Source organism: Salvelinus sp. IW2-2015, linkage group LG8 (assembly GCF_002910315.2).
Source record: "Salvelinus sp. IW2-2015 linkage group LG8, ASM291031v2, whole genome shotgun sequence".
In the NCBI taxonomy this organism is placed as follows: Eukaryota; Metazoa; Chordata; class Actinopteri; order Salmoniformes; family Salmonidae; genus Salvelinus; species Salvelinus sp. IW2-2015.
Genome location: NC_036848.1, coordinates 22,096,377 through 22,113,682, shown reverse-complemented (window position 1 = coordinate 22,113,682; position 17,306 = coordinate 22,096,377). Strand labels below are relative to the sequence as shown.

General features: G+C 41.4%; 1 protein-coding gene and 1 long non-coding RNA gene across 2 annotated transcripts; both read left to right on the top strand.

Annotated features, from left to right (window-relative positions):
* Positions 1–4,208: 4,208 nt before the first annotated feature.
* LOC111967597 (transmembrane protein 33) lies at positions 4,209–12,482 on the top strand. The gene is made up of 8 exons (XM_023992751.2): positions 4,209–4,332; positions 5,013–5,084; positions 10,152–10,246; positions 10,696–10,883; positions 11,252–11,319; positions 11,560–11,693; positions 11,873–11,956; positions 12,086–12,482. The coding sequence occupies exons 2-8, from the start codon at positions 5,034–5,036 to the stop codon at positions 12,213–12,215; spliced, it is 750 nt and encodes a 249-aa protein (XP_023848519.1). The 5' UTR covers positions 4,209–4,332; positions 5,013–5,033; the 3' UTR covers positions 12,216–12,482.
* Positions 12,483–13,589: 1,107 nt separating this feature from the next.
* On the top strand, positions 13,590–16,964 carry LOC111967596 (uncharacterized). The gene is made up of 3 exons (XR_002877780.2): positions 13,590–14,958; positions 15,072–15,256; positions 15,375–16,964. It is a non-coding gene; the product is annotated as an uncharacterized lncRNA (long non-coding RNA).
* The last annotated feature ends 342 nt before the right edge of the window (positions 16,965–17,306 follow it).

The window sequence follows — 17,306 nt, the reverse complement described above, 5'->3', positions numbered from 1 at the left end:
CCATTTGATTAGCTGTTCAGGAGGCTTATGGCTTAGGGTAGAAGCTATTTAGGACCCTCTTGGACCTAGACTTGGCGCTCCGGTACTGCTTGCCGTGCGGTAGCAGAGAGAACAGTCTATAACTAGGGTGGCTGGAGTCTTTGACCATTTTTAGGGCCTTCAGCGCCTGGTGTAGAGGTCCTGGATGGCAGGAAGCTTGGCCCAGGTGATGTACTGAACCGTACACAGTACCCTCTTGTCACGCCCTGGCCTTAGTTATCTTTGTTTTCTTTATTATTTTAGTTAGGTCAGGGTGTGACATGGGGGATGTTTGTGGGTTTTGTCTAGTCTAGGGTGTTTGTATTGTCTAGGGGGTTTTGGTAGAGTTCATGGGGTTGTGTTCAGTGTAGGTGTTTAGGTAAGTCTATGGTTGCCTAAATTGGTTCTCAATTAGAGACAGTTGTCTATCGTTGTCTCTGATTGGGAGTCATATTTAGGCAGCCATAGGCATTAGGTAGGTTGTGGGTAATTGTCTATGTTTGACGTTAGTAGCTTGTGTATGCACTTTCGTTTGTAGCTTCACGGTCGTTTGTTGTTTTTGTTCAGTTTGTATAGTGCTCGTGTTCATTTTTCATCTTCTCAAATAAAAGATGTATCTATATCACGCTGCGCCTTGGTCCTCTCTTTCACCGAAAGATGATCGTGACACCTCTGTAGTGCCTTGTGGTCGGAGGCTGAGCAGTTGCCATACCAGGCAGTGATGCAACCAATCAGGATGCTCTCGATGGTGAAGCTGTAAAACCTATTGAGGACTCATGCCAATTTCTTTCAGTCTGCTACGTGAGCTAAAGGACTGGAGGACTTATCAACACTGCACATGAATCAGAGCAAATAACTACTCTGTCTGACTTGACTTCCTCTACCCATTGCAAAGCCAACAATACAGCCATCAGCTCCACCATATATACAGCCAGGTGATCTGTAATACGTTTCCTGACTGACACCCTACATTCCTGCAGTACAAATGCTGACCCAGTACGCCCTGTCCTTGATCTCTTGAACCATCTGTGTAAATGGCCACAAAATCCTGGTATACAGTACAGTATCCAGACGTCTATGAAACAAATCAGTTGGATCAACCCCCTCCCTATCTTTCTGTAGTCTCTCCAACACTTCTAGATCAACTACTGGAGGTGGGAGTAGCCATGGTGGATTCACAAGAATAGCTACCATTGGGAAAAATTCCCTTCCATACAGTCCCATCTCCCTTGCCTGGATATTACCCACCCACCCAAAGCTCATGTTCCCAGCATGCCTGTAAAATCCCTTTCGCAGGATGAGACACTCCATGTCCTTGTAAATTTACCCAATAATTCACTGCCAGCGGCTGTCTTCTAATCTGCAATGACATATCTCCCATCTCCATCTCTAGTGCAGGCACTGGGGACGTCCGAAAAGCCCCACTACATATTCTGAGTCCTTAACACTGTATGACATCTAGCCTTTCCAATGAGTTCCGGGCTGCTGAACCATATGCTATACTGCCAGTCTATTACAGATCGGATCAATGCAACATACATAGTCCTCAATGAGGAACGCCCAGCACCCCACCCCTTCCCCGTCAGACAGCGCGTCACATTTACTACCTTCTTACACTTTCCCACCACTATCTCAATGTGTTCTGCCCAGGTCAGCCTGGCCCTAGTGTCAAAGTACACCCCAAGGAACCTGAAGGTCCCCACCCTCTCCAAGTTTCTCCGATATAACCTCAAGCGTACTTCATCTCCCACCTTCCTCCTGGTAAAGAACACTGTCTCCGTTTTCTCTACAGAGAACCTGAATCTCCACATTAATGCCCACTGCTCTACCTCATTAATTGCTTCCTGTACCTTCCTGACTATAGCGATATGCGTCATTCCCACATTGAAGTAAAATTTATCAGCTGATCTTGGCTTGCACCAGAAAGGGGAAAAGATCATTCAAATCATCTCTGTTTTATTTTATTACCTGAAACTAGCTAGACACATTTCAAGTATGGCTTCTTTTATGTTGTCCTTGCAAGATTTCTGAGTAAAACATTCATCTTACTGGAATTATTTTATTGTAAATATACAGAAGCCTACTGATCCTATATAAATATACAGAATCCTATAGCCATGAAATCCTTTGAAAGGCTGGTCAAGGCTCACATCAACACCATTATCCCAGAAACCCTAGACCCACTCCAATTTGCATAACGCACCAACAGATCCACAGATGATGCAATCTCAATTGCACTCCACACTACCCTTTCACACTGCACAAAAGGAACACCTATGTGAGAATGCTATTCATTGACTACAGCTCAGCGTTCAACACCATAGTGCTCTCAAAGCTCATCGCTAAGCTAAGGACCCTGGGACTAAACACCTCCCTCTGCAAATGGATCCTGGACTTCCTGAAAGGCCGCCCCCAGGTGGTAAGGATAGGTAACAACACATCCGATATGCTGATTCTCAACACGGGGGCCCCTCAGGGGTAGGTGCTCAGCCCCCCTCCTGTACTCCTTGTTCACTCATGACTGCACGGCCAGGCACGACTCCAACACCATCATTAAGTTTGCTGATGACACAACAGTGGTAGGCCTAATCACTGACAACAACGAGACAGCCTATAGGGAGGAGGTCAGAGACCTGACCGTGTGGTGCAAGGTCAACAACCTCTCCCTCAACGTGATCAAGACAAAGGAGATGATTGTGGACTACAGGAAAAGGAGGACCGAGCACGCTCTCATTCTCATCGACGAGGCTGTAGTGGAGCAGGTTGAGAGCTTCAAGTTCCTTGGTGTCCACATCAACAACAAACTAACATGGTACAAGCACACCAAGACAGTCGTGAAGAGGGCACGACAAAGCCTAATCCCCCTCAGGAAACTAAAAAGATTTGGCATGGGTCCTGAGATCCTCAAAAGGTTCTACAGCTGCAACATCGAGAGCATCCCGATTGGTTGCATCACTGCCTGGTACGGCAATTGCTTGTCCTCTGACCGCAAGGCACTACAGAGGGTAGTGTGTACGGCCCAGTACAACACTGAGGCTAAGCTGCCTGCCCTCCAGGACCTCTACACCAGGCGCTGTCAGAGGAAGGCCCTAAAAATTGTCAAAGACCCCAGCCACCCCAGTCATAGACTGTTCTCTCTACTACCGCATGGCAAGCGGTACCGGAGTGCCAAGTCTTGGACAAAAAGGCTTCTCAACAGTTTTCACCCCCAAGCCATAAGCCTCCTGAACAGGTAATCAAATGGCTACCCGGACTATTTGCATTGTGTGCCCCCCTCAACCCCTCTTTTTACGCTGCTGCTATTCTGTTTCTCATATATGCATAGTCACTTTAACTATACATTCATGTACATACTACCTCAATGGGTCCGACCAACCAGTGCTCCCGCACATTGGCTAACCGGGCTATCTGCATTGTGTCCCACCCACCACGCCCCTCTTTTACGCTACTGCTACTCTCTGTTCATCATATATGCATAGTCACTTTAACCATATCTATATGTACATACTACCTCAATCAGCCTGACTAACCGGTGTCTGTATGTAGCCTCGCTACTTTTAAAGCCTCACTACTGTATTTAGCCTTTCTTTTTACTGTTGTTTTATTTCTTTACCTAGCTATTGTTCACCTAATACCTTTTTTGCACTATTGGTTAGAGCCTGTAAGTAAGCATTTCACTGTAAGGTCTACACCTGTTGTATTCGGCACACGTGACAAATAAACTTTGATTTGATTTGATGGTACAGAGATGGCAGGAGCAGTGGAATAGAGACACTAAGGGCAAGCATCTATTCCAAGTACAGAGAAAAGTCGGGGAGGACGGAAGAGAGGAGGCTAAGATTAAGGGTGGGACACAGCCGGTTGAAAAAGACTAAATGTGATAGGAAAGCATCCAATTGGAAAATGTGACTATTTACAGGAAATATAAACAATAGGGCATGTAATGATACTATGTGGGGAGTATGAGAGGGAAAGAGAAAGGCTGAGATCCAGTATGAGGGAGAAGTGGATACAGGAAATTAGTTTAAAGAGTACACTGAGTAGAACGTCATTAGATACAATATTACCTTCTTTTTTTTTTAAGTTACCTTTTTTATTAATGGAAACGGGGCTGGCAGGTGGGATTTAGTTTCTCCCCGTCTCTGGTCCATACTCCAGTACAGTAGGTGGCGGTAATGCACCATAACGTTGGCTGCCAACCGCTGACAAACCCCACCGAATAAAAATATCGCTGAGTATTTAGCAAAATTAGCCAACAAAATAACAGAGTCATTGATGAAACTGCACATCTGACGTTGATCTCGACAGTTTCAGGTAATTTTCAGAAAATATAGCCTAACCCGAATTGTTCGTGTTAGCTACATTGAAGCCAGACATTCCACGCAGAGAATATTTAAGATAGTTTACGGTACATTACATGCTTGGTAGCTAGTCTAGCTAGAATTGAGCTAGCTAACGATACTAGCACTAGCTAACAAGCGTCAGAACATTCTAGAGTGTGAAGGCAGTCATGCGTTAGCTAGCTTACATTAGGCTAGCTAATTTATTTACCGGGATTAGCCAGTTTGATAACGTTCTCTCAATTAACTCATTATATAAAGCCAACACATTTGCTTGCTAAGTACTATAGTTGGCTTGTTATCACTTCCTGATCTGTCTCACGTTTGTGTGGCTAATAATTGCGGTCTAAGTTAGCTAGCTAAGCTAGTTGAATAGCGACTATGCTATGTTCTGACAATGTTACAGCTGAGCCAAAGATATTAATGCCCGAACTGACAGTCATCTAACGTTGGATAGCTTGAATCAGTTAACATTTTAGCTAGTTGCTTTTACGTTAACGTCTGCACTTAGCATATCAAAAGCAACTCATGAACGTGTGTTTAAACTAATCAGCGTTTTCATTCTTGCCATTTCTTCAGAGTCAAGTGGGCTTTCTATGTCAAGGCTAGAAGTTATTCATTAACCGGCGTCTTTGTGTTTCATTCTCTCTTCAGCGGTAAACGAGAGTCAAAAAGATGGCTGACACAGAGCAAACAAGTGCCCCTCCCCCTCAATTAGGGCCAGTGGTGAGTATTCATGCACTTCTACTTCGAAATCATAGATTGTACTTGTTAGGCAGGATGCATACTCTGTAGTGTAGAAGCACTGTGACTTCACCACACAAATTTGGCTGGATGTTGTAGCTTTACGCACTCTCCAGTGATGTTTTGTTACAAACATTCGGTTGAGTATAAACCCAGCGTGAAGCCTATTTTATACACTGTGCAAGTACTCAACGCAAGGACACTCATCTACACTAATTGATCGTGATGCACCGATATTACATTTTTGGCCGATATCCGATATTTTCCTTGCCAAAGAAAACGATACCAATATTTTTTGCTGCCCTGTAAGCATTCTAGTACAGTTAAATAGTTAAAACGCACACGAACGCAACGGTCTAAGGCACTGCATCTCAGTGCAAGAGGCGTCACTACAGTCCCTGGTTCGAATCCAGGCTGTATCACATCCGGCCGTGATTGGGAGTCCCATAGGGCGGTACAAAATTGGCCGAGTGTCGTCCTGGTTTGGCTGGAGAGGCCGTCATTGTAAATAAGAATTTGTTCTTAACTGACTTGCCTAGTTAGATAAAGGTTACACACTCCACACTGACCCAAAAATTTTTTTTTGTTGGCATTTACGCATGTCCCCATTACCAGTAAAATATAATGAAAACCTATTTGTCACTTACTTGCTGTGCTGTTTATTTGTTCAGTCGTTTCATTCTCAACCAGAATTTCTATGGAATGCCGTTTGGGTCTTTGCCTGTCAAAAAATGTAAAATAACACTATTTGACGTGTCAAATAAGCTTATTGACCAATAACTGACACCCCATTACATTGCTTTACATCCCAACCTTGTTTGACATTATATAATCTAATATAGGACCTGAATATGACTGCATGTCACGTAATAATTTAACGCATTCATGATTTTTTTACGTAGTTATTACACATTGATTACACTATCACTCGTATTTCATATGTCACAATGATTCATTGATACGTATGCTATAATGCTGGTAAAGTTGTCTTGCGCACCTACATAGCTGGTCATTAAAATAAAAAAGCTAGCAAGCTCATGGATGCAAACAATGTTCTTCACCAAAAACATAGCAATATGACATCTGTTTCAGTAGCTATATAGTTAGCTAGCTAACTATATAGCTAGGTGTCATTATCTAAAATAACCCTAATTTATAAGACAGTTCCTATTTGATTAATGGTTGTCGAACGCATATGTGAAGCTAGCCACAATAAGGATTAGCCACAATAGTGGACTTTGCTGTTAGCCTTCAAAACAAAAGTATGTAATTGACAATGATGCAAATGAATACAAATAGTAGAATTATGCCATAATTGAACAGATCAGGCTAAATGAGGTTGGAATGTTATATAAAATCAACAGAAGACAATCATTTGTTAATTTGACAAAAGTCTGTTGAAATCACACTGGATGTATTATACTTTAGAACTGCATTGGGGGCATACTTAGTTCACTGTACAGCCTTACCTATGGATTGTGGATCAATGACATGGGGTATCAGTCTACTCATTGACACCCAGAGAACATTAGCACCGTAGCTCTTATTGTGGGACTCTGAAACAACTGAATTGAGCCCCTTTTATTGACAACCTATGTGTATTGAACACTATTCCAGAGGAAAAACAAAACTGCGTGGATGTTTTGGAGTCTGAGGAGGATGTTGGGAAAAAATGTATTGAGTAGACTGATACCCCATTTCATTGGTCCCCAATCATTAGGTAAAGCTGTACAGTGCAATATGAATGTCAATACACACAATAGGCTGACTGGGGAGGGGATTTCTCACAGTCCCGCGATAAGAGCTAAAACACTAATATTTGCGTAAACTCTTCACAGTTGTGTTCTGTGGGTGTCACCGAGTAGACTGACACCCCATTACATTGCTTCACATAACAACCTTGTTTGACATTATATAATCTAAATATGGCATGATTCCACCAATTGTGACCTTCTGCATCACTTTCAAATAGGTACTTTTATTTTGAAGGCAAACTGCAAATTCAACTTTTGTGCCAAATCCTTATTGTGACTAGCTTCCCAACACACAACCCGGTCCGGTCGAGCCTCACTAGCCAGAAGAAGTTAGCTGGCTGCTTATAATGTTAGCTTTGGGCAACAGGGTTAAGTAGCTGGCTAGCTATTTATTTTCATGAACTGAAATTCAATTTCAATAGGTGAACATCAAGTGGCTACCTAGTAGAGGTCGACCGATTATGATTTTTCGATACCGATTTATTGGAGGACCAAAAAAGCCGATACCGATTAATCGGACATTTTTTTAAAATGTATTTGTAATAATGACAATTACAACAATACTGAATGAACACTTATTTTAACTTAATATAATACATCAATAAAATCAATTTAGCCTCAAATAAATAATGAAACATGTTCTATTTGGTTTAAATAATGCAAAAACAAAGTGTTGAAGAAAGTAAAAGTGCAATATGTGCCATGTAAGAAAGCTAATATTTAAGTTCCTTGCTCAGAACATATGAAAGCTGGTGGTTCCTTTTAACATGAGTCTTCAATATTTCCAGGTAAGAAGTTTTAGGTTGTAGTTATTATAGGAATTATAGGACTATTTGTCTCTATACCATTTGTATTTCATTAACCTTTGACTATTGGATGTTCTTACAGGCACTTTAGTATTGCCAGTAACAGTATAGCTTCTGTCCCTCTCCTCGCTCCTACCTGGGCTCGAACCAGGAACACATCGACAACAGCCACCCTCGAAGCAGCGTTACCCATGCAGAGCAAGGGGAACAACCACTCCAAGTCTCAGAGCGAGTGACGTTTGAAACACTATTAGCGCGCACCCCGCTAACTAGCTAGCCATTTCACATCGGTTACACCAGCCTAATCTCAGGAGTTGATAGGCTTGAAGTCATTAACAGCGCAATGCTTGAAGCACAACGAAGAGCTGCTGGCAAAACGCACAAAAGTGCTATTTGAATGAATGCTTACGAGCCTGCTGCTGCCTACCACCGCTCAGACTGCTTTATCAAATCATAGACTTAGTTATAACATAATAACACACAGAAATACGAGCCTTAGGTCATTAATATGGTCGAATCCGGAAACTATCATCTCGAAAACAAGACGTTTATTCTTTCAGTGAAATACGGAACCGTTCCGTATTTTATCAAACGGGTGGCATCCATAAGTCTAAATATTCCTGTTACATTGCACAACCTTCAATGTTATGTCATAATTACGTAAAATTCTGGCAAATTAGGCGGCCCAAACTGTTGCATATACACTGACTCTGCGTGCAATGAACGCAAGAGAAGTGACACAATTTCACCTGGTTAWWATTGCCTGCTAACCTGGATTTCTTTTAGCTAAATATGCAGGTTTAAAAATATATWCTTCTGTGTATTGATTTTAAGAAAGGCATTGATGTTTATGGTTAGGTACACATTGGAGAAACGATACGCACCGCATCGATTATATGCAACGCTAGATAAACTAGTAATATCATCAACCATGTGTAGTTAACTAGTGATTATGATTGATTGATTGTTTTTATAAGATAAGTTTAATGCTAGCTAGCAACTTACCTTGGCTTACTGCATTCGCGTAACAGGCAGGTTCCTCGTGGAGTGCAATGTAATCAGGTGGTTAGAGTGTTGGACTAGTTAACTGTAAGGTTGCAAAATTGAATCCCCCGAGCTGACAAGGTAAAAATCTGTCGTTCTGCCCGTGAACGAGGCAGTTAACCCACCGTTCCCAGGCCGTCATTGAAAATAAGAATGTGTTTTTAAAATGAACTGACTTGCCTAGTTAAATAAAGGTGTAAAAAAAAAAAAAAAATTAAAGGGCCAAATCGGTGTCCAAAAATACTGATTTCCGAGTTATGAAAACTTGAAATCGGCCCTAATTAATCGGCCATTCCGATTATTCGGTCGACCTCTACTACCTAGCTAATACTTACTCACAAGGATTCCTAAATCATTGCTAAGAATAATGAAAATGACTGCAGTTTCGACTGGTCATTGTTTTCAGGCTGGTTGTATTGGTGCTAGGTACCAAGCTAAAGCTAGCTAGCTAGCCCAGAAGTTGCGGTCGAACAAATAATGCTTTATTACCAACACGATATTATAAAAAAGTTTGTGGCCGGTGTTTGCTTTTTTGTACAGCTTTGACAGTGCTACTGATAGTAGAGGTGGCGCTTGGCTTGCATGTGCAAATTCAGAACACACAACATTCTATAATAGAACTGTGTTATTTGACATGTTATTGGACGTGTATCTTTTTTTTTCTTTTTTGACACGCAAAGACCCAAACGGTGTCGGGAAGCTAATAGCAGTGCCGCTAATACTGTGTAACTCCGGTAGGGTAACATCTGAAAAATAATGCACTTGGTAATGTGTACCGGTGCTCGACCAGTCGCGAAAGCCAACATCACTCACAACAGAGAACGGTTGATTGTCAACGGCAATGAATTCCGTTATCTTGGCGTTAATGAATTTCACCTTTGAGTTGTCTCGCTGAAATGTTGTTCTTACTTTTTTAAATGACTGCTCGACTTGTTGACTGCTCGATCCAAACAGCAGACATTGTGGGCTAGGTTAGGAATGCTGTGTAGCGCAACATTTTACGTGGCGCCATTATGTCATGTACCTACGTTATATAGGTATGCACGTCAGCTTTGACATCGGTTTGCATATCGGCGTTAAACTAGACATCGGACTGATACCGATGTTGGCATTTTTAGCTAATATCGGTCGGAACCGATATGTTCACCAATTATATCGCGCATCCCTACTAATTGGCTGTCCTGTGCAGTTGTATTACAAAAACATGCAGATGTGTGCAGCCCCAAATTTGTAGTGCAATGCAAGTGTGCAGGGAAAACATATGTGTAGGTAATTGCGTCCTTGTAGACATTATTTTTATTTTTTGGTCTCACATTTTGTTGTATTGCAGATAATTTGGATAGTGCTCAATGATACAATATAGGCTTGTGGATGGTGATTTTAAAATATATTTAGTTAAGTTTTTCTAACCTCATGAACTTGAATGTACTCTATTTTTTTCACAGCAATTCATGTTGGCTAACAAACTAGAGACGGCAATGTGGCTCTCACGGCTCTTCACCATCTATTGCTCAGTAATGTTCATTCTACCACTCTTAGGGTAAGGGTCAATGCTCCAATTTTTTACTTTGTCTATATCAGGGCTCTCCAACCCTTTTCCTGGAGCACTACCATTCTGCAGGAGGTTTTCAGTCCAACCCCAGTTGTAACTAACCTGACTCAATTTATCAACCAGCTACTCTAGTGTGCAGTTTGAGTTTTGCATTATTGTTAATGTTAACACCAGGGATAATGTTTTTCTGGTTGTGCATATAGCAACATTAGCTGACACAGAAAACCAATGCAGAACTGCAAAATTAACAATGTTTTGGTGATGGCATTATCAAATTACTGTCTTGAATGGTCACGTGATGCCACCACATTCAATTTCATAGCATATTGTCGTCCAAATTGTTTCACCTTTGCGATATACTGAAATGTAGTTAACTAGTCGGAGTTCCCTCAAAGTAATGCATTTATCTTTTTTCTTTATTTTATTTTTTATTCTAGACCCCAGGCGGCTGCCAATTTCTACCAGCGTGCGCTGCTGGCCAACGCCCTCACCAGTGCTCTGCGACTACACCAGAGGCTCCCCCACTTCCAGCTCAGCAGAGCCTTCCTAGCCCAGGCACTCCAAGAGGACAGCTGTCACTACCTGCTGTACTCCCTCATCCTGGTCAACTCTAACCCCATCACAAGTATCCTCTCAACCATACGTAAAGGATTTATCACAATAGCCTGGTCCCAGACCCGTTTGTGTTGTGTAGCTGAATCCCAGGATCATTGTCATGTCAGGCTAATGTCACCATGCCTTGGTGGTTCTGTCATAAGGGTCTCTGATAAAGCTAGAGCTTGGTATATCGCCACCAAACTGGTTTGGGGAGAATGCTAATTGGTAATGCAGGAAGGTTTTTGTAATGCTTGGGGTCATGGTTTCAGTTATGCAAACCTATTTACCTATTAACAAGAAGGCGTTGCTTGAAAACACTTTGAAGCTGCCCTTCAATGTCTGTTTTGCGTTGTTGTCCATCTTAACTGCTGTTTGCCCTTTAACCGCTGTCTACAGTGAGCATATTCCCAGTCTTCCTCTTCTCGTTGCTTCATGCAACTGCCTACACAAAGAAGGTTCTTGATGTAAGTATCCTCTTGATTGCAAAACATTTAAACATTTGTGAAGCCATAAAAAGCCAGTTGGGTAAAGCATAGCCAGCACTTGAAAAAGGGTATTTTGTGATTTGGATGGTGACAATTACCTTTATGCTCATTAGGCATTTCTAATTTAGAAATTCATGGAAAATCTAGTGTGTAAGGTGCTCTTTAAGTGCTTGTTTAGTCATCATTTGGTCATCCTGATGTATATAATTCCCCTTGTAGGCAATGGGACCCAATAGCCTGCCCTTTGTGAGGAACTTCCTCAACAAGCTCACAGCCAACCAGCAGAACATCCTGAAGTTCATCGCCTGCAATGAGATTTTCCTCATGCCAGCCACCGTATTCATGCTATTCAGGTATGTCTTATTTCTTGGTACATTTCGCTGCACATTTTAATGGGAACTTAGACTGAATGAGGTTTTTTCCTTTTTGTCTGTTTTGCAATACCAGTATGCACTGAGATAAGAATTCATTGATTGTCCCCCCCCCCCCACCCAGTCACTTGATTGACTCGTGGCTTTTGTTGTGTTAACAGTGGCCAGGGAAGCTTGCTGCAGCCTTTCATTTACTACAGGTTTCTAACTCTCCGCTACACCTCAAGGAGAAACCCATATTGCCGGTAAGTAGCCTCAATTGACTTCTGTAGGTGTAGTAATTTCAATATGTTGGATAATTGTACAATAGCAAATATGGCAAATTGCATTTCTCAACCCATTATTTCCTTCATCTCCCTGTCCACTCCTCCCAGCACCCTATTCTCAGAGCTGCGGATTCTGCTGGAGCATTTCATCATGAAGCCCGCCTGCCCCGCCTTCTTCAGAAAGATGTGCCTCAACAGTATCGCCTTTATGAGTCGCCTGGCCCCCACCGGAGTGTGACCTCACTTTCTGCCCCCCCCACAACCACAGTTTGTACTGTAAGGGGTGTGGCGGCATGTCAACTCGAAAGGGACCGACGAGCAACAACAGAGTGAAATACTTTTGAATGTTACATGTCAGGTCTGTGTTCCTGCTGCTCTGTTCATTTGCTACAGCGGAGGCTTAGGCTCAGCCTGCGATGCACTGAAAATCCCCCGATTTTATTTGTTTTTAAATGGCTTTATGGAGTAGCTGGACACTCACTCACTCCCCCTCCACCCCCCTTTCTCTCTCTTTGGGAAGAACACCAGCTGACTATCTGATGTGTTCTACTTCTTCTAAGGATTGACCTTATGATGGTAATTGTCTTTGGTCTGTCCTGTATGATTTATTTATTCATGGAAAATACTTGTTCTTCTCTTGCAAAAAAATATTAACTTCTGAGATTAGATATTTAATTTAAATTGTACTATACATAGTTGTAATCATTCTTTTTTATTAATCGTATTGTGGTTTTCGAAGGCAACGAGATGTCAGTTGCTCTGCGATTTCTACATCCACCAATTCCATTTTATACATTTTTTTTTCTTACGTGGAAAGCATTGGTTGTTATGATTGTCTTAACACATTTTTACTCTTTGAAATTCAAATGTGATCTATGCCATGTAACTCACTACTTGGTGTGTTACATGGCACTGAAAAGAGAATATCTGCTGTACTTCTGAAGACTTGAACAGTACAATGACATGCAGTCAAAAGGATTTATGCTAAAAAATTAGTTTCACTATACCAGCAGGTCCTCAGTCTGTGCAGAAAGCACATGGTATGCAGTAAATGGGAAGGACTTGGCTGGCTTCAAATGGAAGTGTATAGTTTTGAATAGGTTTTCTAATTAAAAATGTCTTAAATTCAACTGATTCGTGGCTAATAACCCTAGTTTTATGGTTCACTGCATGCCCACATTGCCATGTTAAATGTATTTATTATTTACTTGTAGAGAAACCGTTTGTGTAGATCTGAAATAAATTCATCCATCTTAAATCAATAAAATATTAAAGAAATTACCTTGTTGAATGACATTTATAACCTCCATATTGACTAATATAAACATGATTTGTATCAATTAGTATTTTTTTTACTCCTTTTTGTAGCGTCAGGGATTTTAAGATCTGCTTGGTTTTTGTCAGTGATTGGTCAGCGCTCTCCGGGAGCCAACGGCGCTATGAATGTTTATTTTATACCGCTTCTGCGTGGAATTATTACGTGGTTGTTTATAACGTAGCTACTATCGGGGAAGACACTGGACCACACTAAACCAATCAGAATCTAGGTTGAATCTCACCGACACCATCACCCAATGATCTTGAAGCTTCTTCAAACGACATCGTTGTCCATGGTAACGGGTCCATTGTGCTCGGAGAATAACCAGATCCTAGCTCGACAACGTGAATGTGCTACTATGTCGATAAACTAACTTGAACAACGATGTGCCAGCTATATGGAATGTATTAATGATACTGGTCCGGTGTGTGTCACGTGGATTTCGAGTAACGCAAACCAGCTAAATTAGCCAACTACATTTACATTTAAGTCATTTAGCAGACGCTCTTATCCAGAGCTTACAAGTTGGACTAGGGATGAGTTCGTAAATTCAGAGCGTTGTCAGATTGTCCGTTCGTAAACGACGTTCTGGCTGAGAAGTAGGGTTGATCCGAGCGTTCTGACTATGGGGCATACTGATCTCACAACGGCAGTCAAGCACCCAAGCTAACTGGCTAACGTTGGCTAGCTACGTGTCACATATTATAGAACACCTCACTGTTGCTGGCAACAATTTCATTACGTTAAGCTTAGTCTTTAGTAACTGTCGATGAATTGTGATACTGATTTACACTGGCTGTAACATTCATCGTCACAGGTTGGTCTGACTTCTCAGAAAACCACGAGGCTCCCAGAAGGTACTGTAACGTTAATGTGCATTAATAGAGGTGACCCATAAACATACCTTGTGGTTGGTTTGGAATATGCTCTTGAAATCTGTCTCTGAACAATGCCCCAGTATTCAGTTACAAATTTAATTTAGCGTGTTACCGGTTGCTGATGATGGTGTGAGAACTTGTTTTGGGATGAAAAAAAGAGAAGCTGTGGTATGTATGGGGTCTTACATATTCAACGTCATTGAAATACTAGCCTGGGCGCCAGTCTGTTTTTAGCCAACTCATTCATCATTGTTGGCTAAAGCAGAACCAGACTGGCACTGAGGCTAGCAGAATACAACCACTTTCATGGGCTTCATATGAATGCCTACTGCCGTTGTCCCCCTGTACAAGGCACTTAGCCTAACCTGCTCCAGGGAAACTGCTCTGCAGCTGACCCTGTGCTGTTCGGTGGGATGGGTACCATGTCCTCAAAAATACAAGTTTCCATTGTGTAATAAATAAATACGGTTTCAATCTATGAATGTTGATTGTGGTTATCTTTTCCAGCCTGTGTTCAAGACATTGCCAGGGCAGAAGATAACCAGGCTGGAACTTGATGGGGGCTCTTTGAACACCGCAGGAGAAGATCTTTGTGTGTGCTGGCTCAGAAGTGAAGGAATACACCAATAAAGGCAAACAGTTCCTGTCCTTTGAGGCCAACCTTACAGAAAGCATTAATGCCATGTCATTTCTTTTACTTTTTGATTTGACATAGGTTACCTTGCCTCGGTTCCAGGCCCTCTACACATGTTCGTTAACAGTGATGAACGAGACTTGGGAGTATGGTGAGAGTATAAGGCTACCTTTTATTGTGAAAGAGACTTGGAGCATTTTTTTATTGGTGTATAAATAAGGGGAACTGTGGGTGTTTTTTTAATGACTACAATGTGTTTTGCAGGCACGTTTCAGGAGCAGACCTTTTTGTACGTGCGAGTTACATCTACAACCACTACTGTGAATGCAAGGACCAAGACTATTACATGTCCGGAGACAAAATCAATGACATTGTGTGTTTGTCTGCTGAGAACTTGGGCCGCATTGTCCATGTGTTGGCATGTCAAGACAGAGTTCTGCGTGTTGCAGGTCAAGCTTTTACCACACTGTCGGTCATTTAATCCCATTTCCATACAATCCAATGAGTGTTTTCTAATGGGTGAAGGGAAATTAGTACTTCAAAGAGTTTGTCATTTCTTGCCCATAGGGATCTGAGCTATTGTATGATATTGAAGTCCCTGGTCCTCCCTCAGTTTTGGAGCTGTACAATAGAGATGGAGGCAAGTACAACATTCTTATACTGAACTCAAATGTCAATTTCACACATCCCTGTACTTACAGTGCCTTCAGAAAGTATTCACACCCCTTGACTTTTTCCACATTTTGTTTGTTACAGCCTGAATTTAAAATTGATTACATTTAGATGTTTTTGTCACTAGCTTACACACAAAACCCCATAATGTCAAAAGGGAATTCTGTTTTTAGAAATTACTAGAAATGAAAAGCTAAAATGTCTTGAGTCAATAAGTGTTCAACCCCTTTGTTATGGCAAGCCTAAATAAGTGAATGAGTAAAAATGTGCTTAATGAGTCACGTAATAAGTTGAATGGACTCACTTTGTGTGCAATAATAATAGTGTTTAACATGATTTTTGAATGACTACCTCATCTCTGTACCCCACACATACAGATAATTGTAAGGTCCCTCAGTCGAGTAATGAATTTCAAACACAGATTCAACCACAAAGACCAGGGAGGTTTTCCAATGCCTCGCAAAGTAGGGCACCTATTGGTAGATTGGTAAAACACTTAAAAAGCAGACATTGAATATTTTGGGCATGGTGAAGTTATTAATTACACTTTGGATGGTGTATCAATACACCCAGTTTCTACAGAGATACAGGCGTCCTTCCTAACTCAGATGCCGGAGAGGATGGAAATGGCTCAGGGATTTCACCATGAGGCCAATAGTGACTTTAAAACAGTTAGAGTTTAATGGCTGTGATAACTGAAAACTGAGGATACATCAACAACATTGTAGTTACTGCACAATACTAACCTAAATGACAGTGTAAAGAAGGAAGCCTGTACAGAATAAAAATATTCCAAAACATGCATCCTGTTTGCAATAAGGCAAATAAAAGTAAAACAGCAAAAAACGTGTTGAAGAAATTCACGTTATGTCTTGAATACAAAGTGTTATCTTTGGGTACCACCCTTCATGTTTTCAAGCATGGTGGCGGTTGCATGATGTTATGGGTATGCTTGTCATCGGCAAGGACCAGGGAGTTTTTTAGGATAAAATTAAACGGAATAGTGCTAAGCACAGGAAAACCCCAAGAGGAAAAGCTAGTTTAGTCCTCTTTCCAACAGACACTGGAAGACAAATTCACCTTTCAGCAGGACAATAACCTAAAACACAAGGCCAAATATGCACTGAGACGATACAGAATGTTGCTGAGTGGCCGAGTTACAGTTTTGACTTATCGGCTTGAGAATGTATGGTGTGACTACCCTCCCACTCTGTCTGCCGAATCCTTTCTCTTTGCTCTTGTTTTCCTTAATAGGATGTTGGTGGGCGGAGCCGGGAGGGTCGTCAGCAAAATGGGACACACCTGGGCTCGGGTGTGTCCCAGGATAAATTAACCTCTTCCCCATTCATTGGGGAGACTCTCTCCATGCAGACACCTTTATAGATTTTTTTGTGGCCTTTTTGGTTGTTTGCTTTGGCACCTTTCAACACCCTGCATTATCACATTTATGCATGCAAAACACTCACTTACACACACCATTGTTAATTGTACTTAATTTAATAAATATATTTTGTTATTCCTTGTCTCCACGTTGTCTCCCTTTTGTTATGAACTTTGAGCCGGTTCGTGACAATGGCAAGACTTGAAAATATTGTACAATCCAGGTATGCAAAACTCTTAGATATTTACCCAGAAAGACTTAGAGCTGCCAAAGGTGATTTTAACATGTTTTGACTCGGGGTTGAACACTTAATCTAGATAATAGTATTTTAGTTTTCATTACTTTATTACAAAGTTGCACCAACATGGATTAACTCTTAAACTGGGTTAAATCAAGGTTTATCTATTAATCTTGTTGCACTAAATGTTTAACCTAGTTTTAAATGA

Bases quoted from the DNA above. Each gene is read 5' to 3' on its own strand.
- LOC111967597 (XM_023992751.2), top strand. From the start codon at position 5,034: ATGGCTGACACAGAGCAAACAAGTGCCCCTCCCCCTCAATTAGGGCCA. The intron at 11,694-11,872 runs GTATGTCTTATT...TTGTGTTAACAG, and splicing joins ACCGTATTCATGCTATTCAG to TGGCCAGGGAAGCTTGCTGC. The intron at 11,957-12,085 runs GTAAGTAGCCTC...CACTCCTCCCAG, and splicing joins AGGAGAAACCCATATTGCCG to CACCCTATTCTCAGAGCTGC.